This window comes from Nerophis lumbriciformis, linkage group LG18, assembly GCF_033978685.3.
Source record: "Nerophis lumbriciformis linkage group LG18, RoL_Nlum_v2.1, whole genome shotgun sequence".
Lineage (NCBI taxonomy): Eukaryota > Metazoa > Chordata > Actinopteri > Syngnathiformes > Syngnathidae > Nerophis > Nerophis lumbriciformis.
Genome location: NC_084565.2, coordinates 24,420,001 through 24,447,583, shown reverse-complemented (window position 1 = coordinate 24,447,583; position 27,583 = coordinate 24,420,001). Strand labels below are relative to the sequence as shown.

General features: G+C 38.4%; 1 protein-coding gene across 2 annotated transcripts in view; it reads right to left on the bottom strand.

Annotated features, from left to right (window-relative positions):
- The window catches only part of LOC133617717 (potassium/sodium hyperpolarization-activated cyclic nucleotide-gated channel 2-like), a 133,449-nt gene that overhangs the window by 85,170 nt on the left and 20,696 nt on the right, over positions 1-27,583 (bottom strand). For both annotated transcript variants that reach the window (XM_061977881.1, XM_061977882.1), the window contains exon 4: positions 4,687-4,848. In XM_061977881.1, coding sequence (XP_061833865.1) covers positions 4,687-4,848 — 162 coding nt within the window. The remainder of the gene's footprint in view (positions 1-4,686; positions 4,849-27,583) is intronic.

Sequence of the window (27,583 nt, the reverse complement as noted above, 5' to 3'; positions counted from 1 at the left end):
CCGTTGTCTAGTGCCTGTGCTGTGTAGCGCTTGGCAGGGTAACTATGTAATACTCCATATCAGTAGGTGGCAGCAGGTAGTTCATTGCTTTGTAGAAGTAGGAACGCGTCGAGGATAGTTTGTCGTGATCCCAATATGCAGAGCACAGCGGGAGACAGCGTGCAGGTAAAAAGGTATGTAACGCTTAAACCAAAAATTAACAAAAGGCAAGTCCCGCTAGGAAAAGGCACTGAAGCATAGGGATGGCTATGTAAAACAAAAGAAAAACTGAACTGGCTACAAAGTCAACAAAAACAGAATGCTGGATGACAGCAAAAACTTACAGCGTGTGGAGCAAAGACGGCGTCCACAAAGCACATCCGTACATGACATGACAATCAACAATGTCCCCACAAAGAAGGATGGTGTACGCACAATTTAAATAGTCTTGATTGCGAAAACAAAGCAGGTGCGGGCAATACCACTCAAAGGAAGGCGTGAAGCTGCTACAGGAGAACACCAACAAAACAGGAACGGTCACCAAAATAACAGCGCAAGACAGGAACTAAAGCACTACAAACAAACAACAACAAACTCAAAATAAGGCACGACAACCTGGTGGAGTTTAATTTTTTAACCTTTTCTGCTGGTGGTGTGCCTCCGTATTTTTTTATGAAAAAAATGTGCCTTGGCTCAAAAAAGGTTGAAAAACACTGGTCTACATAACATGTAATGGTGGTTCATTGGTCAAAAATGTTGCATAGATTATGTTTTACAGATCATCTTCAAGCCGCTTTCTGACAGTCGCTTCCGGATGCGGCGTTTTGTGGGCGGTCTTATTTACGTGGTTCACCTTCGGCAGCGTCTTCTCCCCGTCATCTTTGTTGTAGCGGTGTAGCGTGCAAGGACGGGGGTGCAAGGAGTGTCAAAAGATGGAGCTAACTGTTTTAATGACTATCAGACTTTACTTAAATCAATAACGGAGCAGCATCTCCTCATCCGGAAACAACAACAAGGCCGGAAATGTGTCCCGTCAAAAAACGTCCGACCGGAACTCTCTAGTAACTAAAGTTACTTGGGTGAATAATGTAAACTCACTACACCGGTATGTTTTAGCGCTTTCATGGCAAGTTTACTGACAGATATAAGTAAGAACTTTACACTACTTTATATTAGAAATGGCAACAGCGGAGGATGAATGTCCCATAACAAGAAGGTAGAGAAAAAGATGAAGCCTATTGACTACGGTGTCAGCAAGGACTACAAAGGCGGACACGCGCAATTTTTCAGGATTTATGCAGATCCCAAATACAGATCAGCAGGTACCAGAAGGAAAGAAAAGTTGTTTTGCATAATATTGCGAAACATAACGCCAGATAATATGCCTTCACTTATACACACACCATAATAATATTTGCATGTTTAATGTGCCGACTATCCATCAAGCGGTGCGGCTTCATAGCTTACCAAAGTCGTACCGAAACATTTTGATAGATTTTTAAGCGCTGTGTGTAATGTTCCATATTTTCAATGCAACATATAAAATGTTAATGTTGTTTACTTGAGTCATATTGCCATCATATTGTAGTCTACATGTATCTCTTATGTTTGACTGCCATCTACTGGTCACACTTATCATCACACTATGTACCAAATAAAATTGCTTCAAGTTCGGTAAGCAAAACCAGAATTATTCCGTACATTAGGCGCACCAGGTTATAAGGCGCACTGTCGAGTTGTGAGGAAAAACAAGGATTTTAAGTGTGCCTTATAGTCCGGAAAATATGGTTAATACACGATATACATTAGGGCTGTCAAGATTAACAAGTTAACTCATGTGATTGTACACAAAAATGTATCAAAATAATCATGTACACCTAGATTAATTATGCAATTTATTTTGACCGTTCAAGCTCATTTACCTTAAGCGCTATACAATCAGTGATCAGAGCAATGCATACGTCAGAGTGAGGAGACTGACTGTTGGGCTCTGTGGCAAATTTCACTCCAAAATGCAGCCTAAAAAAACTTTTGATAAAACCGTTTGATAAAAAGTTTTTTGCAAATAAATGACATACATTTAAGTAAAACGTTTAAAAAACGTTCCTGGATGACATTCTGACAATACAATTGCATTTGTGTAAAAATATTGGGGTCTTTACTTAAGCAAATTTTAATTATGCAAGCGAGTGATCCATAAAAATCAATAAAAATTTTAGAATGTAATTATTCAGATTTTTTTTTTTCATTATAAAAAATAAACTTATATACAGGTAAAAGCCAGTAAATTAGAATATTTTGAAAAACTTGATTTATTTCAGTAATTGCATTCAAAAGGTGTAACTTGTACATTATATTTATTCATTGCACACAGACTGATGCATTCAAATGTTTATTTCATTTAATTTTGATGATTTGAAGTGGCAACAAATGAAAATCCAAAATTCCGTGTGTCACAAAATTAGAATATTACTTAAGGCTAATACAAAAAAGGGATTTTTAGAAATGTTGGCCAACTGAAAAGTATGAAAATGAAAAATATGAGCATGTACAATACTCAATACTTGGTTGGAGCTCCTTTTGCCTCAATTACTGCGTTAATGCGGCGTGGCATGGAGTCGATGAGTTTCTGGCACTGCTCAGGTGTTATGAGAGTCCAGGTTGCTCTGATAGTGGCCTTCAACTCTTCTGCGACACCAGCAGATGACATGGCACCCCAAACCATCACTGATGGTGGAAACTTTACACTAGACTTCAGGCAACGTGGATCCTGTGCCTCTCCTGTCTTCCTCCAGACTCTGGAACCTCGATTTCCAAAGGAAATGCAAAATTTGCATGGTTGGGTGATGGTTTGGGGTGCCATGTCATCTGCTGGTGTCGGTCCACTCTGTTTCCTGAGATCCAGGGTCAACGCAGCCGTCTACCAGCAAGTTTTAGAGCACTTCATGCTTCCTGCTGCTGACCTGCTCTATGGAGATGGAGATTTCAAGTTCCAACAGGACTTGGCGCCTGCACACAGCGCAAAATCTACCCGTGCCTGGTTTACGGACCATGGTATTTCTGTTCTAAATTGGCCCGCCAACTCCCCTGACCTTAGCCCCATAGAAAATCTGTGGGGTATTGTGAAAAGGAAGATGCAGAATGCCAGACCCAAAAACGCAGAAGAGTTGAAGGCCACTATCAGAGCAACCTGGGCTCTCATAACACCTGAGCAGTGCCAGAAACTCATCGACTCCATGCCACGCCGCATTAACGCAGTAATTGAGGCAAAAGGAGCTCCAACCAAGTATTGAGTATTGTACATGCTCATATTTTTCATTTTCATACTTTTCAGTTGGCCAACATTTCTAAAAATCCCTTTTTTGTATTAGCCTTAAGTAATATTCTAATTTTGTGACACACGGAATTTTGGATTTTCATTTGTTGCCACTTCAAATCATCAAAATTAAATTAAATAAACATTTGAATGCATCAGTCTGTGTGCAATGAATAAATATAATGTACAAGTTACACCTTTTGAATGCAATTACTGAAATAAATCAAGTTTTTCAAAATATTCTAATTTACTGGCTTTTACCTGTATATACACAATAACAGAAGTAAAAAAACAATAATCGTGGATTCGCACCAATATATAATAATAATAATAATAATAATAATCGTGATTGCCACAAAGTAGGACCATATTGAAAAAAATAAACAAAACAATGTTTATTTTAATAGTGCAAAAATAGATATTAAAATATTATTTAAAAAAAAAAAAAGGTAAGTGTTTTTAAAGATATTAATATATTAATATATTAAATCATTAATTATTCGTATTTCAGACATTTACACTATTAAGAATTAACAATATTTTATTATATGACTATTTTCTTGATTGTTTTATACTGTATTTATAAAATGTCATGTTGTAAGATGTGACTAGTGAAAAATTAAAAAAAATGTGAAACAGTAATAGTATACTTTATATATATGAAAAGCATGAAATTATTTTATTTTTATGAACAGGTCAAAAGAAAAAAACAAGGATAATAGTTGTTGTTTTGACAAGTTGTAGCATAGTGAGCATATAACAATATGTTATAATAAATGACAGAATATTAGAAACAAATGTAACTCCTGTACTACTGTACTAAAAACTCTCTTGTGGTGAAATTCTGTCCTCGATTTTGAATAAAAATTAAAAGTGATGCACAAACTTCTTTCTTTACTTGCTGAACTGAGCTTTAGTTGAAGACGACATGCATGGGGGTGTTCAAACTTTTGGAGATGTAATGTGCAGTTTTTGCAATAAAAATATACGATGGCAGCAGCAGCATGAATGGCAGCCAATGTTCCTTAAGTTGGTGTGTGTGTGAACATTTGAAGGGGTAGAAAAAAAATGTCCCAATTAGAATTTGGAGGCAGACGCAAAAAAACATGCACTTTCTACTATTCATCTGAGAGTGCTCGTTAACTCTGCCAAAGTCTCTTGTTGGACCAAATTAGTGCAGCCATGAGCCTAATTTTAACTCATATACTTATCATTCTGCATGTATTCATAGACACAAATAAATGATGTTAGGGTGCACTACTTATTAACTTACATTTTAGCCTGAAATACCTCAGGAATGATTGTTATTTACCTAAATAATAATATTAAAGTTTCATAAGGAATTCATTGTTCCGTGCATGAAAGAACGGCATGAAAGTGTATTTACTCACCACCATCTTGTTGAGGGACACCCAGCAGTCCGAGGGGAAGTCCTGCAGCATTGGCACCAAAAACTGCAAACAGCCATCCCAGTGACACAGCAGTAGCATCATCCCGATCAGGTTGAATATTCGCATCACAGCGCTGGCCAGGTCATAGGTCATGTGGAAGATCTGGTGGGGAAAAAAGTTAAAGATTATTGAGGAGGTTAGCATTCAGTTTAAAGGTCCATTAATTATTTTAAATATGAAATCATGACCAACAATGAGTTTATTTATTTTAATATTGTTTTGAGGACCGCGACAGTAGTGAAGATAAGCGGTATAAAAAAAATGGATGGATAGATGATTTTAAGGGCTGTGTTATGTGTACTGTATGGAGGGCTTATGGTGCCCAAATTACATACAAACCCCGTTTCCATATGAATTGGGAAATTGTGTTAGATGTAAATATAAACGGAATACAATGATTTGCAAATCATTTTCAACCCAAATTCAGTTGAATATGCTACATAGACAACATATTTGATGTTCAAACTGATAAACATTTTTTTTTTTGCAAATAATCATTAACTTAAAATTTGATGCCAGCAACACAAGACAAAGAAGTTGGGAAAGGTGGCAATAAACACTGATAAAGTTGAGGAATGCTCATCAAACACTTATTTGGAACATACCACAGGGGAACAGGCAAATTGGGAACAGGTAGGTGGCATGATTGGGTATAAAAGTAGATTCCATGAAATGCTCAGTCATTCACAAACAAGGATGGGGTGAGGGTCACCACTTTGTCAACAAATGCATGAGCAAATTGTTGAACAGTTTAAGAAAAACCTTTCTCAACCAGCTATTGCAAGGAATTTAGGGATTTCACCATCTACGGTCCATAATATCATCAAAGGGTTCAGAGTATCTGGAGAAATCACTGCACGTAAGCAGCTAAGCCCGTGACCTCCGATCCCTCAGGCTGTACTGCATCAACAAGCGACATTTGTGTAAAGGATATCACCACATGGGCTCAGGAACACTTCATAAACCCACTGTCAGTAACTACAGTTGGTCGCTACATCTGTAAGTGCAAATTCAAACTCTCCTATGCAAGGCGAAAACCGTTTATCAACAACACCCAGAAACACCGTCGGCTTTGCTGGGCCTGAGCTCATCTAAGATGGACTGATACAAAGTGGAAAAGTGTTCTGTGGTCTGACGAGTCCACATTTCAAATTGTTTTTGGAAACTGTGGACGTCGTGTCCTCCCGACCAAAGAGGAAAGGAACCATCCGGATTGTTATAGGCGCAAAGTTGAAAAGCCAGCATGTGTGATGGAATGGGGGTGTATTAGTGCCCAAGACATGGGTAACTTACACATCTGTGAAGGCGCCATTAATGCTGAAAGGTACATACAGGTTTTGGAGCAACATATGTTGCCATCCAAGCAACGTTACCATGGACGCCCCTGCTTATTTCGGCAAGACAATGCCAAGCCATGTGTTACATCAACGTGGCTTCATAGTAAAAGAGTGTGGGTACTAGACTGGCCTGCCTGTAGTCCAGACCTGTCTCCCATTGAAAATGTGTGGCGCATTATGAAGCCTAAAATACCACAACGGAGACCCCCGGACTGTTGAACAACTTAAGCTGTACATCAAGCAAGAATGGGAAAGAATTCCACCTGAGAAGCTTAAAAAATGTGTCTCCTCAGTTCCCAAACCTTAACTGAGTGTTGTTAAAAGGAAAGGCCATGTAACACAGTGGTGAACATGCCCTTTCCCAACTACTTTGGCACGTGTTGCAGCCATGAAATTCTAAGTTAATTATTGGCAAAAAAAAAAAAAGTTTATGAGTTTGAACATCAAATATCTTGTCTTTGTAGTGCATTCAATTGAATATGAGTTGAAAAGGATTTGCAAATCATTGTATTCCGTTTATATTTACATCTAACACAATTTCCCAACTCATGGAAACGGGGTTTGTAAATGCAAAAACTATGACATTTAAAGTTTGAAAATAATTCAAATTTGTGTTCCATTATTGATTAAAATGTGAAATACTATCTAAAATAATAACATATATATGTTTAATTTTAACATTATTTACAGCAGGGATTCTCAAACTGTGGTACCATCTGGTGGTAGGCCAAATAATCACCTAATTAAATATTGTAATGGCGTGACTAGAGCCGTTATTCAAATGTTTATCAGCCTTCAAAGGAAGTTGTTACAATCAGACTACTGTCAGCCGTAGACAACGCCAAAATAAAGAATTAAGACGGAACCGTTTTACTCTGTAGTTTCTATCACTCATAGTAATGTTCCTATATTCAAACACAGTGTTACTGTTTAAACTGTGGGTAAAGTTACAGTGGCCAAAAAATTACTTGTTAAAAAAGGAATTTAGGGATTTCGCCATCTACAGTCCGTAATATCATCAAAAGGTCCAGAAAATCTAGAGAAATCACTGCACGTAAGCAATGATATTACGAACCTTCGATCCCTCAGGCGGTACTGCATCAAAAAGCGACATCAGTGTGTAAAGGTTATCACCACATGGGCTCAGGAACACTTCAGAAAACCACTGTCAGTAACTACAGTTTGTTGCTACATCTGTAAGTGCAAGTTAAAACTCTACTAAGCAAAGCAAAAGCCATTTATCAACAACACCCAGAAACGCCACCGGCTTCGCTGGGCCCGAGCTCATCTAAGATGGACTGATGCAAAGTGGAAAAGTGTTCTGTGGTCTGACGAGTCAACATTTCAAATTGTTTTAGGAAACTGTGGACGTTGTGTCCTCCGGACCAAAGGGGAAAAGAACCACCTGGATTGTTATATATTGTTGTATCTGTGATGGTATGGGGGTGTATTAGTGCCCAAGGCATGGATAACTTGTACATCTGTGAAGGCACCATTAATGCTGAAAGGTACAAACAGGTTTTGGAGCAACGTATGTAGCCATACAAGCAACGTTATCACGGACGTCTGTGCTTATTTCATTAAGACAATGCCAGCGTGGCTTCATAGTAAAAGAGTGTGGGTACTAGACTGGCCTGCCTGTAGTCCAGACCTGTCTCCCATTGAAAATGTGTGGCAGACAAATACTGGAAGGAATGATCAAGGTAGGAAATATTATATTTACAGTAGTTTGTCATATTTATTCATTTTAATATTAAAGGAAATAAACCAGAAATATATTTTTTACTTCATTTATGTTTTATTATAATATACAATGTGTATTTGAGTTAGTTAGTTAATAAATAATAAAAATGTTTAGTTTTTTTATTACTATTACAGCCTGAAGTAATTAATGCAATTGTTCATTAATTCATATCGTTATTTATTTATTACATTTTTACTTTGAATGAAAAAGTTACCTTTTTTGTACCAAAATTAAATACGTGTAAAGTCAATCAAAAAAAAGGCTGGAAAATGTGAACTGTCTGACTATTTATTTAATTATTACAATATTAGCTTGTGGAAATAAACAGAAATTGGTTCAGCTTGTACTGTAAGGACCACGAGCTACACTTACGGGATCTGAAGGTCCAGTAGCTACACTAATAGGAAGGTAGATCCTCCCTTGTGATGTGAAGGCGCACACACACACACACACACACACACACACACACACACACACACACACACACACACACACACACACACACACACACACACACACACACACACACACACACACACACACACACACACACTCTTGTATTTGTTACCTTCTTGAGACCTCTGAAAAATGCCTACCTCTTTAGGACCACCCTTTCTAGATATACTGTATAAATATTTGTAATTACAACATTTATAATGTGTACATACTAAAAGGTAAGCTTTTAGTATTTTTTTATTTTTATTTTTTATTTTTTGTATTTGGTTTTTAATCTTCATTATTTACTGCAAGTTATTACAGTATGTCTCTATATACATATTTATTTTATTTTTGGCCAAAGGGGGGCGCAGTTTAATTTCTTACACATGCACTTGTTATTACATATGTTGGCCACAGGGGGAGCACTTCATATTTTCAGACACACTTGTTATTTCATATGTTGACCAGAGGGAGAGCACTTTTAAAACCAACACACAGTCAATTTGAAAAATCCGTCCTTTTTGGGACCACCCTAATTTTGATAGATTTCACCACCAGGGGTGCAAATGAAATCTCTATTTTTTGTTTTTTGTAACGTGCTTAAGGCCGATGACTAACGAGTCATGGACCACAGATGGCCCCTGCTCCGCACTTTGGGCAACCCAGCTGTAGAAGCTAATTGTTAATGGCCACTATAGTCTTAGTACCGTAGTGTATTTGTTCATCCTATGGTCACATATGGCACGCGGGTTGTCTTACGTTAGCACCGGAAGTCGTAAAATCAGCTGTTCAGCTGGCGGGTTTTTTCGGGGATGAATAGGTAAGTCCTTCTTTAGCTTGTTTTATCATATATTGCTGCCTTTGCACCTGTCAATGTTTACTTTTGTTTGCACATTAAATCAACAAAAAATCCTGACTTTGGAGCAATGTTCACGGACTCTAGTATTTGGCTCTCTATTACAGTGTTTTTCAACCACTGTGCCGCGACACACTAGTGTACTGTGAGATATTGTTTGGTGTGCCGTGGGACATTATGTAATTTCACCTAATTGGGTTAAAAATATTTTATGCAAACCAGTAATTATAATCCACAAATGTGCCGTTGTTGAATGTCTGTACTGTCTAGAGCTCGGCATATCAGTAGGTGGCACCAGCTAGCTAATTGCTTTCTAGATGTCGTGAACATGGTTTGTCGTGATCACAATATGCGGGAGGCAGTGTGCAGGTAAAAAGGTATCAAATGCTTAAACCAAAAATAAACAAAAGGCGAGTGCCGCTGAGAAAAGGCATTGAAGCTTAAGGATGGCTATGCAAAACGAAACTAAAACTGAACTGGCTGCAAAGTAAACAAAACCAGAATGCTGGACGACAGCAAAGACTTACAGCGTGTGGAGCAGACGGCGTCCACAAAGTACATCCATACATGACAATCAACACAAAAATAGGAGTGCAAGACAAGAACTACACACAGGAAAACACAAAAAAACTCAAAAAAAAGTCACAGCGTGGTGTTACAGGTCGTGACAGTACAGTAAGTAGACCTACTTTGAGACAAGAGCTATAGTGATGTATGGGTGGGCATGGTTTGAATTAATATCCAACAATTGCGAGAACGACTTTTTATTGTCAATATCGGCTGCCGAGTTTCATTTTTTTTATGTTTTCTGCTCGCGGTGTGCCTCGGGATTTTTTCAATGAAAAAAATGTTCCTTGGCTCAGAAAAGGTTCAAAAACACTGATCTATTAGATGCAATGGTTTTCTGTATTGGGACCATGATTTCAGTCCTAACTTGTTCACCGGTCCTCATATGGAAGGTACTTTTCCTTGCTGATGTCTCAAGAAGGATATAAATACAAGAACACACACACACACACACACACCTTAAATGATGAAGGATGCTCTTTGACAAATGGACCCCCGATCCAACCATCTCCACTAAAAGACCAGCAGACCTACAGCAGGTCATGTGACGATGTTACACATCAACTATCTGGGTCACAACACAATGCTGGGACTTCTACACAAAAATGTACCTTACAGTCTTTTGTCATTTGATGAAACATTTAGATATGACAACCACTTTATTACTAGCACACACACACACACACACACACACACACACACACACACACACACATACATACATACATACATACACACACACACACACACACACACACACACACACACACACACACACACACATACTCACACACACACCCTCCGGTGAGGAAAGAGCCTTCATAGCGCCTTTCAGTTTCAGGAAATTGCTCCGCTTATTCCCGACAATGCTTATCATCACTGCCTCTGCTCACGCACACAACAAACACACACAGAGATAAACAACCCTCTATCACAAAAATGTGAAATATTAACGTAACTTCGTTATTCTAAAGAGAGGCAACACCATCCAGACTTGTTTAATGATGAGAAAAGACCTTCGACCTGTACCTGGTTGCGTAACACCACACATACAGAATCACTATCAGTGGTGTGCTGTCAGGGCCAGTAAGGCCTAATCTCATGATCATAAAAATTATATCTATATATAAAATTATATAAATATCTAAAAATATTCATATTCTCTTCATGTCATATTATGCTCCTTCCAGTGCTGTTGTTTTTAGTTTTAGTTTGTATCCAATCAGAATTCAGCTGGCTTATGTTACCATGCTGTACCAAATCTGCCCGGGCCTTCAGAATCAACAATGCGGGCGTCTGTGCACTATAAGTGAACGGGCACATACAGTTGATAGATAATTGCGATAGCCAATCAGATCACAAGTTGTTGTCAGTAAGACCTTCTAGATCAGTGGTTCTTAACCTTGTTGGAGGTACCGAACCCCACCAGTTTCATATGCGCATTCATCGAACCCTTCTTTAGTGAAAAATTAAATGTTTTTTTCTTAATTGAATCTTAATTTATAAATATTAATCATGAAATTATGTTATTATATTAAAGAAATACTAATAGATATATATTTTACAAACAGAAAGTTACAAGAATGTACACATGATCCCATGTTTACATCTCATTGTGCAACATGTGAATGTTTTAGTGGGAACTAAATGCGATATCTGAAAGGGGTACAAATTATTTCCAAAGCAGGAACCCAACCCAGACATACAATATTAGTGCACAGCTCATGAAAAACAATATGTTTTGTTATTGTAAGTGGGCCAAAACACTTATATTAGAAAATAAACTAATGGAAATGACTGCTGTCATTTGATTATAATAATAAAACATTTAACCTGTTATTTAGTCAGGTTTGGGACAGGTGTGCTGCTGGTGTGACCACAGTGTGCACGTCTGACGTCGCTCACATGTGCTCCACTGAATGCTCAAGGAGTTTTTACGTTTGCTCACGCATATGGAAAATTAGAGGGAACATTGTTTGGGGGTATCCATAATACGTCGATAGGGAGAAGTTTTTATTTACACAATGAGTCGGGTGTGTCTTCACCTCCGCCGAACCCCTGAAGCCGACTCACCGAACCCCTAGGGTTCGGTCTAACCCAGGTTAAGAACCACTGTTCGAGATGGTCTCACGTTGAAGGTGACATTTACGCGTCTTGTGATTGGATACTCACCGGCACCGTTAGTGGATGAATTTGAGAACACATACAGTTGATAGACAGTTGTGATAGCCAATCAGATCACAAGTTGTTGACAGTAGCCTATCTAGGTAGCCTGATGTTAACGAGACTCATTGGATACTCACTTTTCATCCCAAAGTGAGTATCCATTCACAAGTTTCAATTTAGCAGGAAGAAGGAAGTGTTTTGCCGCAGCCATAATGGGATAGCAGAGAAGTCACCACCTAATCAAATGTTGAATAGGTGGCAGATATATATTTGCAAAGCCATTTTCAAGAAGGATATTTAAAGAGAAACTTTAAACGATGTCGGCCAACCCCAGAAGCTAGCTCAGCTGTTCCGGCGATGAAATGGGGAAATGCTCGCCATTTCCACTCGTACCAACCGACTACAAGGGGTACCACTGGCTTATACGGCGTCGAATGGGTGAGTTCAAATATTTTACTCATTCACGTTGGATATGTTTTTTGCAATTTAAACGTTGACAGTACCACATAAGATATGTTTTAATTGCTGACTGCCGGTTTATTGATTTTTAAATGCGCCAGAAAACAACCCATTTTGTACACTGTTGAGGTGTTTCAATGCACAGTAGTACGTAAATGTGTTCCTGTACAGTATTTCTTCAGCAATGGCCATGTGGTGACATCAATTATGCTATTTTGAGAGGTAATCATTGAAGTCGGACATCACTGAAGGCCTAGGTGGGAAACGCACAGCCCGCCACTGATCACTACAGGGCAGCAAAAGCATGTGACTTCCTCCAGCCAATCAGCAAATAAAGGTAATGATCATGATGACACCGTTATAATCTTACCTCCATCACAGCAGGCACAAGACTTGCTGAATTAGGTCCTGATGTTGAGCAACTCAAACATAACGTTGTGAAACAAAATGCTTTTTGACAACTTTTAATCAATGTTGGGTTCTGACGTTGATTTGACAATTTGGTCAATATGCTACAACACAAATACAAACCCCGTTTCCGTATGAGTTGGGAAATTGTGTTAGATGTAAATATAAACGGAATACAATGATTTGCAAATCCTTTTCAACCCATATTCAATTGAATGCACTACAAAGACAAGATATTTGATGTTCAAACTCATAAACTTTATTTTTTTTTTGCAAATAATAATTAACTTAGAATTTCATGGTTGCAACACGTGCCAAAGTAGTTGGGAAAGGGCATGTTCACCACTGTGTTACATGGCCTTTCCTTTTAACAACACTCAGTAAACGTTTGGGAACTGAGGAGACACTTTTTTTTAAGCTTCTCAGCTGGAATTCTTTCCCATTCTTGCTTGATGTACAGCTTAAGTTGTTCAACAGTCCGGGGGTCTCCGTTGTGGTATTTTAGGCTTCATAATGCGCCACACCTTTACAATGGGAGACAGGTCTGGACTACAGGCAGGCCAGTCCAGTACCCGCACTCTTTTACTATGAAGCCACGTTGATGTAACACGTGGCTTGACATTGTCTTGCTGAAATAAGCAGGGGCGTCCATGGTAACGTTGCTTGGATGGCAACATATGTTGCTCCAAAACCTGTATGTACCTTTCAGCATTAATGGTGCCTTCAAAGATGTGTAAGTTACCCATGTCTTGGGCACTAATTCACCCCTATTCCATCACAGATGCTGGCTTTTCAACTTTCCGCCTAGAACAATACGGATGGTTATTTTCCTCTTTGGTCCGGAGAACACGACCTCCACAGTTTCCAAAAACAATTTGAAATGTGGACTCGTCAGTCCACAGAACACCTTTCCACTTTGTATCAGTCCATCTGAGATGAGCTCAGACCCAGCGAAGCCGACGGCGTTTCTGGGTGTTGTTGATAAACGGTTTTCGCCTTGCATAGGAGAGTTTTAACTTGCACTTACAGATGTAGCGACCAACTGTAGTTACTGACAGTGGGTTTCTGAAGTGTTCCTGAGCCTATGTGGTGATATCCTTTACACACAGATGTCACTTGTTGATGCAGTACAGCCTGAGGGATCGAAGGTCACGGGCTTAGCTGCTTACGTGTAGTGATTTCTCCAGATTCTCTGAACCCTTTGATGATATTACGGACCGTAGATGGTGAAATCCCTAAATTCCTTGCAATAGCTGGTTGAGAAAGGTTTTTCTTAAACTCTTAAACAATTTGCTCACGCATTTGTTGACAGAGTGGTGACCCTCGCCCCATCCTTGTTTGTGAATGACTGAGCATTTCATGGAATCTACTTGTATACCCAATTATGGCACCCACCTGTTCCCAATTTGCCTGTTCACCTGTGGGATGTTCCAAATAAGTGTTTGATGAGCATTCCTCAACTTTATCAGTATTTATTGCCACCTTTCCCAACTTCTTTGTCACGTGTTGCTGCCATCAAATTCTAAAGTTAATGATTATTTGCAAAAAAAATTTTTTTTATCAGTTTGAACATCAAATATGTTGTCTGTGTAGCATATTCAACTGAATATGGGTTGAAAATAATTTGCAAATCATTGCATTCCGTTTATATTTACATCTAACACAATTTCCCAACTTATATGGAAACGGGGTTTGTACAACGTTGAAACAACATACTTTTTGACGACGTTTATTCAACGTTAAGTTGTGACGTTGATTTGGCCATTGAAGTTTGGTCATTTCCCAACCAACAACGTGGATCCAACGTTGGACATCAACATTGTCTCAATTTACAAATACAACTATTTTGCAACGTTGTTTCAAAGTCAGTTTTAAAGGACACGCATGCATAATCAACGTTGTATCAATGTTTTGTGCCTGCTGGGATTAATGTTGTTAGTTGCCAAATGTATCAAGTCAGCACAACAGAACTGTCCAATTAAAGGATGTATCTCCAATGTATTAACTTTTTTGGTAGTATCTGAAATGCAACAATATTTTTGCTCAATGGGGTATTAATGCCACACTTAGACAAAAAAATAAAGTTGTAATTCACACAAAAACTTTTTTACACTTTTTGTGTTTCCAATTAAAAGAAGACAAGTCACACATTATGAAAATACCTGCTTTTTATCTCATCTGAGCCATCATAATCTGATGTGATCATGTTGTGTGCGCTGCAGACAGTAATACAGTTTCTCCCTGAGCTCAAATTACTGCACAGTAATCAAAAGAGCTGCGGTTGTTTTCAGTCATTCAGCTCAGTTAGTGTGTGTTTATGTTTAACCAAAGCACGCACACACACACATACACACGCACACACACTGCATGTTAAGTTTAATTGTGTTTATGTAGCATAACGAAGCAGTAACGTACTGGAGGAGTAAATAAATACGGCTTCCCGCTTCATTAACTTCCACTTTGACTCTGATGTCTCTGTTAGCTTTTCATGACAGAGAACTACAACACAACACAAACGAGGAGCAGGTACAATAAATGATCAACAAGACTAAACCTACCAACCAAAAGGCCATGATTGTGAAGTGCATGCTCTTTTTTTCCCCAATTTTTCATGCTTTGGTTTGCTCTTTTATACACGATATATATAATATGTCACATTTTCAGCACTCCATTTTGATGCATTTCGGTGACAAAATGGTAAATGGTCTATACTAGAGATGTCCGATAATATTGGCCTGCCGATATTATCGGCCGATAAATGCTTTAGAATGTAATATTGGAAAATATCGGTATCGGTTTTTTGATTATCGGTATCGTTTGAAAAAAAAAGATTAAATCAACATAAAAAACACAAGATACACTTACAATTAATGCACCAACCCAGAAAACCTCCCTCCCCCATTTACACTCATTCACACTTATTCACACAAAAGGGTTGTTTCTTTCTGTTATTAATATTCTGGTTCCTACATTATATATCAATATATATCAATACAGTCTGCAAGGGATACAGTCCGTAAGCACACATGATTGTGCGTGCTGCTGGTCCACTAATAGTACTAACCTTTAACAGTTAATTTTACTAATTTTCATTCATTAGTAGTTTCTATGTAACTGTTTTAGTTTATTTTTTATTCAAGAAAATGTTTTTAATTGATTTATCTTATTTTATTTTATTAATTGTTTAAAAAAGGACCTTATTTTCACCATACCTGGTTGTCCAAATTAGGCATAATAATGTGTTAATGCCACAACTGTAGATATCGGTATCGGTTGATATCGGTAATTAAAGAGTTGGACAATATCGGAATATCGGATATCGGCAAAAAACCCATTATCGGACATCCCTAGTCTATACTTATATAGCGTTTACTGTACCTGGAGTGATACCCAAAGTGCTTTACATTCATTGATGACATTCACCCATTCACACACACTGATGTCACTATTTTCATGTTTGTTGAGTTCAGGGCTTCACGATTTTGAGAAAAAACAATTGCTATTTTTCCTCACCAAAATTGCGATTCCAATTAAATTTTTGCAATGTTTATATTTCATACGTATACTGCGGAAAAAACGAGCGAAAGAAGACATGACACTTTTAGACTGTTAATCAACATGTCTTAAGGTGCCACACAGAGCAATATGCAATAATTTACTTTAACAATATTTGTTTCTTTCTTTTGTCTACATTATGCTATTAAACTCAATAAAATGTATGCATGCAGCTCTTTTGATTACTGAGCAGTAATTTGAGCTCAGGGAGAAACGTTATTGCTAGAGATGTCGATAAATGCGTTAAAATGTAATATCGGACATTATCGGTATCGTTTTTTTTATTATCGGTATTGTTTTTTTGTTTTTGTTTGTTTTTTAATTAAATCAACGTAAAAAACACAAGATACACTTAGAATTAGTGCACCAACCCAAAAGACCTTCCTCCCCCATTTAAACTCATTCACACTCATTCACACAAAAGGGTTGTTTCTTTCTGTTATTAATATTCTGGTTCCTACATTATATATCAATATATATCAATACAGTCTGCAAGGGATACAGTCCGTAAGCACACATGATTGTGCGTGCTGCTGGTCCACTAATAGTACTAACCTTTAACAGTTAATTTGACTCATTTTCATTAATAACTAGTTTCAATGTAACTGTTTTTATATTGTTTTACTTTCTTTTTTATTCAAGATTTTTTTTTTTTAAAGTACCTTATCTTCACCATATCTGGTTGTCCAAATTTGGCATAATAATGTGTTAATTCCACGACTATATATCGGTTGATGTCGGTATCGGTTGATATCGGTATCGGTAATTAAAGAGTTAGACAATATCGGAATATCGGATATCGGCAAAAAGCCCTAGTCATTACTGTCTGCAGCGCACACAACTACACGGATCACATCAGATTATGATGGCTCAGATGAGATAGACACACGTTTATAAGATAAAAAGCAGGTATTTTCATATTGTGTGACTTGTCTTCTTTTATTTGGAAACATAAAAAGTGCAAACTCAAGTTTTTGTGCGAATTACTTTATTTTTAGGCTTTTTTGTGTGAGTGTGCCATTAATACCCCTTTGAGCAAAATGTTGTATTTTAGATACTAATGTAATGTAATCATAATATATACTAATAATGCATTAACTCTGCAGAAAAAGGCCATTAGGATTGTGTCCAATGTTCACTACAGACATCATTCAAATCCACTATTCATGGAGTTAAAGCAACTTAAACTGCACTATGTGATCAACTTTAAAACTGCTCAAATTATGTTTAGGGCATCCCAAAACTCTCTACCATCCAATATACAGAACCTATTCCAGGATAGAGATGCTCACCATAGTTACAGTCTAAGAGGAAACAACAAATTATATTTGCCTAAATTTAGAACAACTTTAAAATCAATGTGCATTTCAGTGTGTGGAACAATTTAGGGGACGAGTTAAAAACCTGTTCTAACATGATTACATTTAAAAGACTGGTTAAAAAAGAAGTACGAGGAGGAAAGAGAGTGATGCCCTCAGCACAGAGGGATGGGAGAGAGGTGTATGGTCAGAGAGTGTTTGGGCCTGTGTGTGTGTGTGTGTGTGTGTGTGTGTGTGTGTGTGTGTGTGTGTGTGTGTGTGTGTGTGTGTGTGTGTGTGTGTGTGTGTGTGTGTGTGTGTGTTTTGTCTCATCTTGTCTTGTCTCATAGTAACAGTGGTACTATTATATTGTTAGTGTACAGGAGCTTTTCTTGTTTTTGTTTGTATAGTATCGTTCTTGTATTATATTGTTTATGTTAAATGTGGAGTGAGTGAGAGGGGTTGGGGTATTATAAGCATTTGCTTCATCCAACCCCTTTTCAAGCCTTGCATAAATGTCTCTGCCAAAATGTAAATAAATAAATAAATAAATAAAAATGTGTTGTACTGTGCAGGTTTGAAATAAATACTTCAATTCAATTAAAAAATGCAAGCAAAAAGGATATATACTTTTATTTCCCATTAATGTAAAAATTGTTTACCATTGTACTGTAATTGGTAGGTAATTAACTTTATCCTAAATAAATTAAACAAAAAATAAAAATGGACTAAATTCTGTAGGCTAACACATTTAACCTAAAAAAAATATTGAACATCTTAAAGTGCATTTTTGTTTCCTAGTTGGAAAAATTAGGTTGGACATTGTCTTTTTGTTTATAGTCATCACGTGATCGCGGCATTTTCACTCGTTCGTCCGTCCGTGTTAAAGTTAAAGTTAAAGTACCAATGATTGTCACATACACACTAGGTGTGGTGAAATTTGTCCTCTGCATTTGACCCATCCCCTTGTTCACCCCCTGGGAGGTGAGGGGAGCAGTGGGCAGCAGCGGTGCCGCGCCCAGGAATCATTTTTGGTTATTTAACCCCCAATTCTAACCCTTGATACTGAGTGCCAAACAGGGAGGTAATGGGTCCCATTTTTATAGTCTTTGGTATGACTCGGCTGGGGTTTGAACTCACAACCTACCGATCTCAGGGCGGACACTCTAACCACCAGGCCACTGAGTAGGTTGATGGGCTCATATTGCCCGTCCGATTTGAAGCAGAAATATTCCCAAAGCAGGACATTTGGCTTTGTAAACATATTCTTTCCTCCTAATTTGTGTTACTTAGCAGCACTTTTCACTGGCGAGTCGGGAGGCTATCTGTACTGCGTGTGTATTGGCGGCAGCGCCCCCGCTCTAGTCTCTGCAGAGACAAAGATTGTGAATGACTGAAATGAGGGGTCACTCTGTTCAGTTCATTCCACTGTGAAATAAACACGCTTAGATGCTGAGAGCGACGCACATAGTAAGACGTCTTTTCTTCCCGTTTGAATCGAGAGACGAACACACGCAAGGCTCTGATTGGCGAACATGTCTAAAATACCGGGAAAAAAACAATTAGTCGTGCATACATTTTTGGCATTTTTGTGACAAACAGCGACAGTCTGGAGCCTGGCTGCCCTGACGGAACAATGGAGAATCATGTGCCTCTCAGTGCTTTCCGTCAAGGACATGGAAGATATCTACTTATTTGGAAGATATCTACTTATTTGGAACCATGATCGCAGGGCATCTCTGGATTGGGCCGGGCATTGCCCAAAGGCTGCCTGTCGCAATGGAAGGCATGGGTCGAGCTGTGGGAACACAGACTGTGGCGATTTCTGAACTGAATCGTGAGTTGGATCACATCACTGAGAGGCTTACTGGAATGCAAAAATTGATCAACTTGTGAGCCAGCATGGACGATTAGATCAGACAAGCCATTAAATGTCTGCTCGCTTGGAAAACAACAATCCTTATCTACGTTTCCACTCAATCAAATGGCCTTGACGCTGCTCATAACAGACGAAGGCTGTTCTGAAAACCTCCCCCCGAGGACACCTCAGTGATGGACGCTCTGACATCCCTACTTCCTTCAACAACACCTGGGAGTTGAACTTTGCTCGTAACGCCTGCAGAGCGACTCCAGGCCTATATGCACAACAACACTACACCCTGGACAATAGGCATATGCACACACACCCACCCCACGCCTTCACCACGGCTTGAATCCCTTAGGGGTGATGGACGGCTGAGCAGCGCTTTAGATAGCAGCAGCCTGCCACCGTAGCCCCCCCCCCCCCTGTTGCAAGTTTTGTGGATTCTATGTAACATGTTTGTGTGTGCTTAAGGCTATTGAGTTTTTTTCTTCTTGGCCTCAGTTAGGAGCCCCGTCTCCAGGAGCCAACCTTTTTTTTTTTTACTAACCCCCCCTCCCTCCCCACCAACAGCATTTACCTTTTCCCCACTTTTCTAAGGGACGCCGAAAGTTGGCGGACCCGTCAGCGTTCCTGTTCTGTCTCCCTGTAATGTTGAATGGGATTGTGCTGAAAATCTGAATTTCCTCTCGGGAACTAATAAAGTAAACAAATGATGAATGAGCACCCCCGTGGGCCATTTTTGTAGAGTCAAGTGTATACTTTTTATTTTTTTTAATTTTAAAATTTTTATGACAACTTGTAATACTCTACTGTATGTTAGTCATGTTCATGGAGGGCATACTTTTATTGCATTTTCCTAAGAAATTGTAGTATTTTCTGTAAACCCTGTCACTATTTTTATTTTATTTTTTCCTCATATTTTTTTTCTTTGACATATTTTACAATTTTTTTTTTAGCACTGTCAGCCATGTATGAGGACTTCATAGTTTTTTTTTCGTTTTTTTTTTCTTTTTTGTAACAAATTGTAACATTTTCAGCACTATGTGGACCCCAGCGATGGAGTGCATACTTTTTTACACTTTTGGAAGAAAGTGCAACATTTTTATCACCCTGTGGGTCATGTTAGTGATGGGCATACTTTTTATGCATTTTTTTTTCCTTTATTGACATATGTTACCATTTTTTTAGCACCGTCAGCCATGTATGAGGACTTCATAGTTTTTCATCATTTATTTATTTCATTTTTGTAACAAATTGTAACATTTTCAGCACTATGTGGACCCCAGCGATGGAGTGCATACTTTTTTACACTTTTGGAAGAAAGTGTAACATTTTTATCACCCTGTGGGTCATGTTAGTGATGGGCATACTTTTTATGCATTTTTTTTTCTTTATTGACATATGTTACCATTTTTTTAGCACTGTCAGCCATGTATGAGGAGTTCATAGTTTTTCATTTATTTATTTAATTTTTGTAACAAATTGTAACATTTTCAGCACTATGTGGACCCCAGCGATGGAGTGCATACTTTTTTACACTTTTGGAAGAAAGTGTAACATTTTTATCACCCTTTGGGTCATGTTAGTGATGGGCATACTTTTTCTGCATTTTTCCGACAAAAACCCATGTCACCATTCTTCGTTTATTTTTTTGTACTTTTTTGACAAATTTTACTACTTTAGCACTCTGTCTACCATGTAAATGGAGTTGAGTTTTTTTTTGCACATTTGTGACAAATAGTGATTTTTAGCACCTGCCTGTATTTTCGTCATGTTAGTGGAGGGCATATTTTTTCTGCATTTTTCTGACAAATTGTAATATTTTTGGTAAACCAGTGTAGCTACTTTTACATTTTTGTCACGAATGTCACTATTTTTAGCACCGTCAGCTGTGTACGTAAATATTGTGGTTTATGGATAATGATTTTAATTTATTTCAAACATACATACAGTTACCATATGATACATCACATTTTACAGTTTCTTATTACAACATGTCCGACAAGGAGTAAGAAGAAGAAGAGCTTATTCATACCTTGCCCTTTTCCATTTCATATCAATTAGAACGACTGTAGTCACTTCCTGTTCTCAATTTGTACACAATTTAAAGCCATAAATAATAAATAACTGAAGTACAAAATAAAATAATGAAGGGGCAGCGAGGCTCGGTTAGTAGACCGGCCGTGCCAGGAACTTGACGGTTCCAGGTTCGATCCCTGCCATCCTAGCCAGGGCCGTTGTGTCCTTGGGCAAGACGTTTAACCCACCTGCTCCCAGTGCCACCCACTGTTAGTTAGCTTGTGTTTAAACTTGTTGTATTTATTTTCTGCCTCTGTAGTCCTTTGTGTTATACATTTTCTTTATACAGTAATGGATTCTTCTTATTACAAGTCTTCGAATTGTCTTTTTGTCGTCCATGTTCCTCTTATAGTTTCCATCATATATTACGAAAACTGGCAGATGATTACTAATGTTGGTTATAAGTAGACCACTTGTAGTGTTATCCAAATCATTGGTAAAAATACTAATAAGTGTGGCACAGTGTCTTGTGATTCTGCTTGGCTTTGTGATTTTAGGATATAAACTGATGCTGTACATTGTATCAATGAAGTAATCTATGGACTTTTGCTTGTTAAGTTAATATTGAAGTCACCACATAAGAACATTATTTTTTGACCAGTGACCAATATGTGTTTGCTTTTTTCCTGACATATTTCAATGGTTATGCCTTCTAAGATATTATCTATAACAAATGACATGGTTTTTTTTTACCACTTTGTAGTTCGGGTTCTTCATCACGTACACAGCTACTCCTCCTCCATTTTTGTTGATTCTGTTGATGTAATTTAGTTTTATATCCTTCCAGATCAAAATCTATTCCTTTCTTTATCATCAATCTATGTTTCTGTGACAGCGATCACTTTGAAGGGTTTGTCGAATTGTTCTAAAAAGTGCTTCACGTTATAATTTGCATACTAACAAATGAATAATTGACAATTTGTTATCACATTTAATGTCGCTATTATATTGTTCATCTGTATAATAAAAACAATTATTACTGATGTGGGTGGAAAACAATTGTATCTGGATCTATATGATTGTCCAAATCTTATTTTTGTGGTCTTTGTTGCAGAGGGTTGGAATTGGGGGTGATCAAGGGTAATGGGTCAAATGCAGAGAATAATTTTGCCACACCTAGTGTTTGTGTGACAATCATTGGTACTTTAACTTTAAGTGTTTCAGTTCCATATTTTCTTGTTCAACAAGCTTTGATGTTGTTTCAATAATCTCTATTAGTGTAGGTCGGTGAACTCTGAAATATAGGTCTTCTTGTTTAGTGGTCTCTTAGAAAATAGTAGATGTAGGTGGTTGTTTTCCGTCAGACTCCATTATCATCGTCGTTGTGGAAGCAGTGTCAACTTTTAATATTTGTCTGTCATTGACAAAAAGTACTCTTGCTTCTGGACCTCCATTCAGCTTGATTTAGATTTTACTGTTGGCGCTCCAAGTTCCCAGAACTTTCCCCTACTTTCTTGGTGATTTCAGCATTACATTTTGTGAGATGCTCACATTTGTTCCCTTCAGTTTATTTCCCTGTTTCAACAGTGCCATTTTAGATTTCCTGTTAACGAGTTTCATGAGGATGAATGGAGTGGTGTTGTTGTTTCTTCCATTCAGTGGAATGCATATTTTGATGGTATTAATGTTGATTTAAATTTCCTTTAATTGCAGAAAGTTGATCACTTGCTGTTCTGCTGAGGCAACATCTATTTCATCTGGTTCTCCTCCATTATTCACAGCTTTAGCGTAGGATCTTGGTTGTATTCAGTGCCCTGTCACGATGATATCATTCAGTCGTTTATCATCCATTTTATCTATGATATTCCTCAGCATGTTGTTGTCTCATTTCAGAATCTTAATTTCTTGATGCATTTCCTGACAATCGTCTCTTATTTTCTTATTCTGACTTTGCAGACTTTCTATATTTTCCCTGCAGACTCCTCAGATCTTCTGTTGTTGCTTTTCTCTGATCTTCTTAAAGTTCTCCTGTTACTCTTTCCAGGTCTGTTTTGTGTTCTATTCTTACTCTATGTCATCGACTATTTTTTTTTTAGCATCAAGTCTTGCTTCCCATCATGTCCTGTGTCCAGAGAATCGTTTGATTCAGATGACACCGAAAGTTTTCGCAGCAGCTATCTGAGGTCAGGGACTCTCGCATCAGCTCGCTAACGGCAGTTGCTTCTTTAGCGACTTACGGCACTTTCAACTTGTTTATTTCAACAATTTCGTTCCTAGGTCAAAAAAACTTCACAATGGTAAAAAAATAATAGTAAAAGCGGACCTTTTATTTTTGCGTCCTATCCCTGGAGACAGGAAGTGACGAGTAGGCACGCATTTATAGGGTTTTTCTTTTGCATTTCTGTGACAATATGCAACAATCTTGGCACCTATAAAGGTTCATGTAATGGAGTTTTTTGACAAATTGTAATATTTTCAGGAACCCGCATACTTTTTTATTAATTGTAATATTTTGTGCACCCTATCATCCTATGTGGGTCATGTTGGTGGAGGGCATACAGGTTCTTAATTTTTATGACAAATCGTATTGTCAGCACCGAATGTGGGCCAGGCCACTGAAGTACATAATTAATTTATTTTACATTTTGGGGAGAAACGGTGACATATCCACTCACAAATATTGGTCATGTTAGTGAGGGCATACTTTTAAAACACTTTTGTGACAACTTTGAACATTTTGAGCACCCATGTGGTTCATGTTAGTGGAGTGCATACTTTTAAAGTAACATTTTCAGCACCTTATGTCATGTTTGTGGTGTACGTACAATAGGAAGGTGAGTCATATGGCCCAATGTGTCACCGTTTACCTGACACATGAATCGTGACGAATTGAGGGACGGGGGTGGGGGGTGCACTATACACTTTAGTTTGCATGTAGAGTGTAATGGCAGTGTTGAGTATCTTAAAATGTGTTTTGTGGCAATTCGAAGTTTGACCACAGCTCCAATTGCTGTGTGCACAATTGTTAGGTAAGTGAGTATTTTGGCCATATCATAATTGTATGCATGTTTTCTAACTTCAAGCTGTATAAACTTGAGTGCTTATTGGACTGGACCATCTTAAAACTCATTTGTATACGCTAGCCTTTAAATAGACCCCCCTTTTAGACCAGTTGATCTGCCGTCTCTTTGCTGCTCTGCCCCACTCTCCTGTATAGAGAGGTTATCAGGTGACCACAGATGACGCGCTAGCTGTTCAAAGTCGGGACCCGGGGTGGACCACTCATCTGTGCATCAGTTGGGGACGTCTCTGCGCTGCTGACTTGTCTCCACTCAAGATGATCTCCTGCTGGCCCCACTATGGACTGGACTCTCACATTATTATGCTAGATCCACTATGGACTGGACTCTCACACTATTATGCTAGATCCACTATGGACTGGACTCTCACACTATTAACTAGATCCACCGAAATCCATTGCACCAGTCGCCCAGGAGGGGTTCCCGACATTTGCAGTCCCCTCCAAGGTTTCTCGTTGTTCCCAGTGGGTTGAGTTTTTTCTTGCCCTGATGTGGGATCTGAGCCGAGGATGTCGTTCTGGCTTGTGCAGCCCTTTGAGACACTTGTGATTAAGGGCTATGTAAGTCAACTTTGATTGACTGATTGATTTAAGCATACTAGGTGATGTGTATTTGCGTAATGAGTGAGGGCATAAGGAGATCTAAGGAGACATTTGATATCAAGGTGTGCATAATTATTAGGCAGCTTCTCTTCATTAGGCAAAATCACCCAAAAAGAGATTTAACGAACTCTGAAAAGTCAAAAATTGAGAGTCAAACGTGAAGCTACCAGGAACACATTATCCTCCACAACATTGAGAAGTTGTGGAATTAGGTCCTGACGTTGAGCAACTCGAACCTAAAGTTGGGACAACATGCTTTTTGACGACGTTTAATCAATGTTGGGTTCTGACGTTGATTCGACCATTGAAATTTGGTCACTTCCCAACCGATATTCTTCAACGCAAATACAACGTTGACATGCTTTTTGCCAACGTTTATTCAAAGTCAGGTTGTGACGTTGATTTGACCTTTGAAATTTGGTCATTTCACAACCAACGACTTGGATCCTAAGTTGGACATCAACATTGTCTCAATTTTCAAATACAACTATTTTGCAACAATGTTTCAAAGTCAGTTTTAAAGTATATGTATATATAATCGACGTTGTATCAATGCCTTGTGCCTGCTGGGCAGTCCTGCAACCTACCCAACAGTGGATTTAAATCACACACACACACACACACACACACACACACACACACACACACACACACACACACACACACACTAAAAGATGATTATTCATTAATCCCCGTTTTGATTGGGCAGCCCACCTCATTAAACTCACCCTTGATGTTGCATAATTGTGGGACAAATCTCCCTTAATGACATTTAAAAGTCTCCGCTGCAACGTTTAAGCTTTTTATTACGCACTTTTTTTGGGTTCAGAAGCAACAGTTGAATTTCTGTCAGGCTTCCTTCCTTCCTTCCTTCCTTCCTTCCTTCCATCTCCCTTAATGACATTTAAAAGTCTCCGCTGCAACGTTTAAGCTTTTTATTACGCACTTTTTTTGGGTTCAGAAGCAACAGTTGAATTTCTGTCAGGCTTCCTTCCTTCCTTCCTTCCTTCCTTCCTTCCTTCCTTCCTTCCTTCCTTAAATATCCCTTAATGACATTTAAAAGTCTCCGCTGCAACGTTTAAGCTATTTATTACACAATTTTTTTGGGTTCAGAAGCAACAGTTGAATTTCTGTCAGGCTTCCTTCCTTCCTTCCTTCCTTCCTTCCTTCCTTAAATCTCCCTTAATGACATTTAAAAGTCTCCGCTGCAACGTTTAAGCTTTTTATTACACACTTTTTTTGGGTTCAGAAGCAACAGTTGAATTTCTGTCAGGCTTCCTTCCTTCCTTCCTTCCTTCCTTCCTTCCTTAAATCTCCCTTAATGACATTTAAAAGTCTCCGCTGCAACGTTTAAGCTTTTTATTACGCACTTTTTTTGGGTTCAGAAGCAACAGTTGAATTTCTGTCAGGCTTGCTTGCTTCCTTCCTTCCTTCCTTCCTTCCTTCCTTAAATCTCCCTTAATGACATTTAAAAGTCTCCGCTGCAACGTTTAAGCTTTTTATTACGCACTTTTTTTGGGTTCAGAAGCAACAGTTGAATTTCTGTCAGGCTTGCTTGCTTCCTTCCTTCCTTCCTTCCTTCCTTCCTTCCTTCATTCCTTCCTTCATTCCTTCCTTCCTTCCTTAAATCTCCCTTAATGACATTTAAAAGTCTCCGCTGCAACGTTTAAGCTTTTTATTACACACGTTTTTTGGGTTCAGAAGCAACAGTTGAATTTCTGTCAGGCTTGCTTGCTTCCTTCCTTCCTTCCTTCCTTCCTTCCTTAAATCTCCCTTAATGACATTTAAAAGTCTCCGCTGCAACGTTTAAGCTTCTTATTACACACGTTTTTTGGGTTCAGAAGCAGCAGTTGAATTTCTGTCAGGCTTCCTTCCTTCCTTCCTTCCTTCCTTCCTTCCTTCCTTCCTTCCTTAAATCTCCCTTAATGACATTTAAAAGTCTCCGCTGCAACGTTTAAGCTTTTTATTACACACTTTTTTTGGGTTCAGAAGCAACAGTTGAATTTCTGTCAGGCTTCCTTCCTTCCTTCCTTCCTTCCTTCCTTCCTTCCTTCCTTAAATCTCCCTTAATGACATTTAAAAGTCTACGCTGCAACGTTTAAGCTTTTTATTACACACTTTTTTTGGGTTCAAAAGCAACAGTTGAATTTCTGTCAGGCTTCCTTCCTTCCTTCCTTCCTTCCTTCCTTCCTTAAATCTCCCTTAATGACATTTAAAAGTCTCTGCTGCAACGTTTAAGCTTTTTATTACACACTTTTTTTGGGGTTCAGAAGCAACAGTTGAATTTCTGTCAGACTTCCTTCCTTCCTTCCTTCCTTCCTTAAATCTCCCTTAATGACATTTAAAAGTCTCCGCTGCAACGTTTAAGCTTTTTATTACGCACTTTTTTTGGGTTCAGAAGCAACAGTTGAATTTCTGTCAGGCTTGCTTGTTCCTTCCTTCCT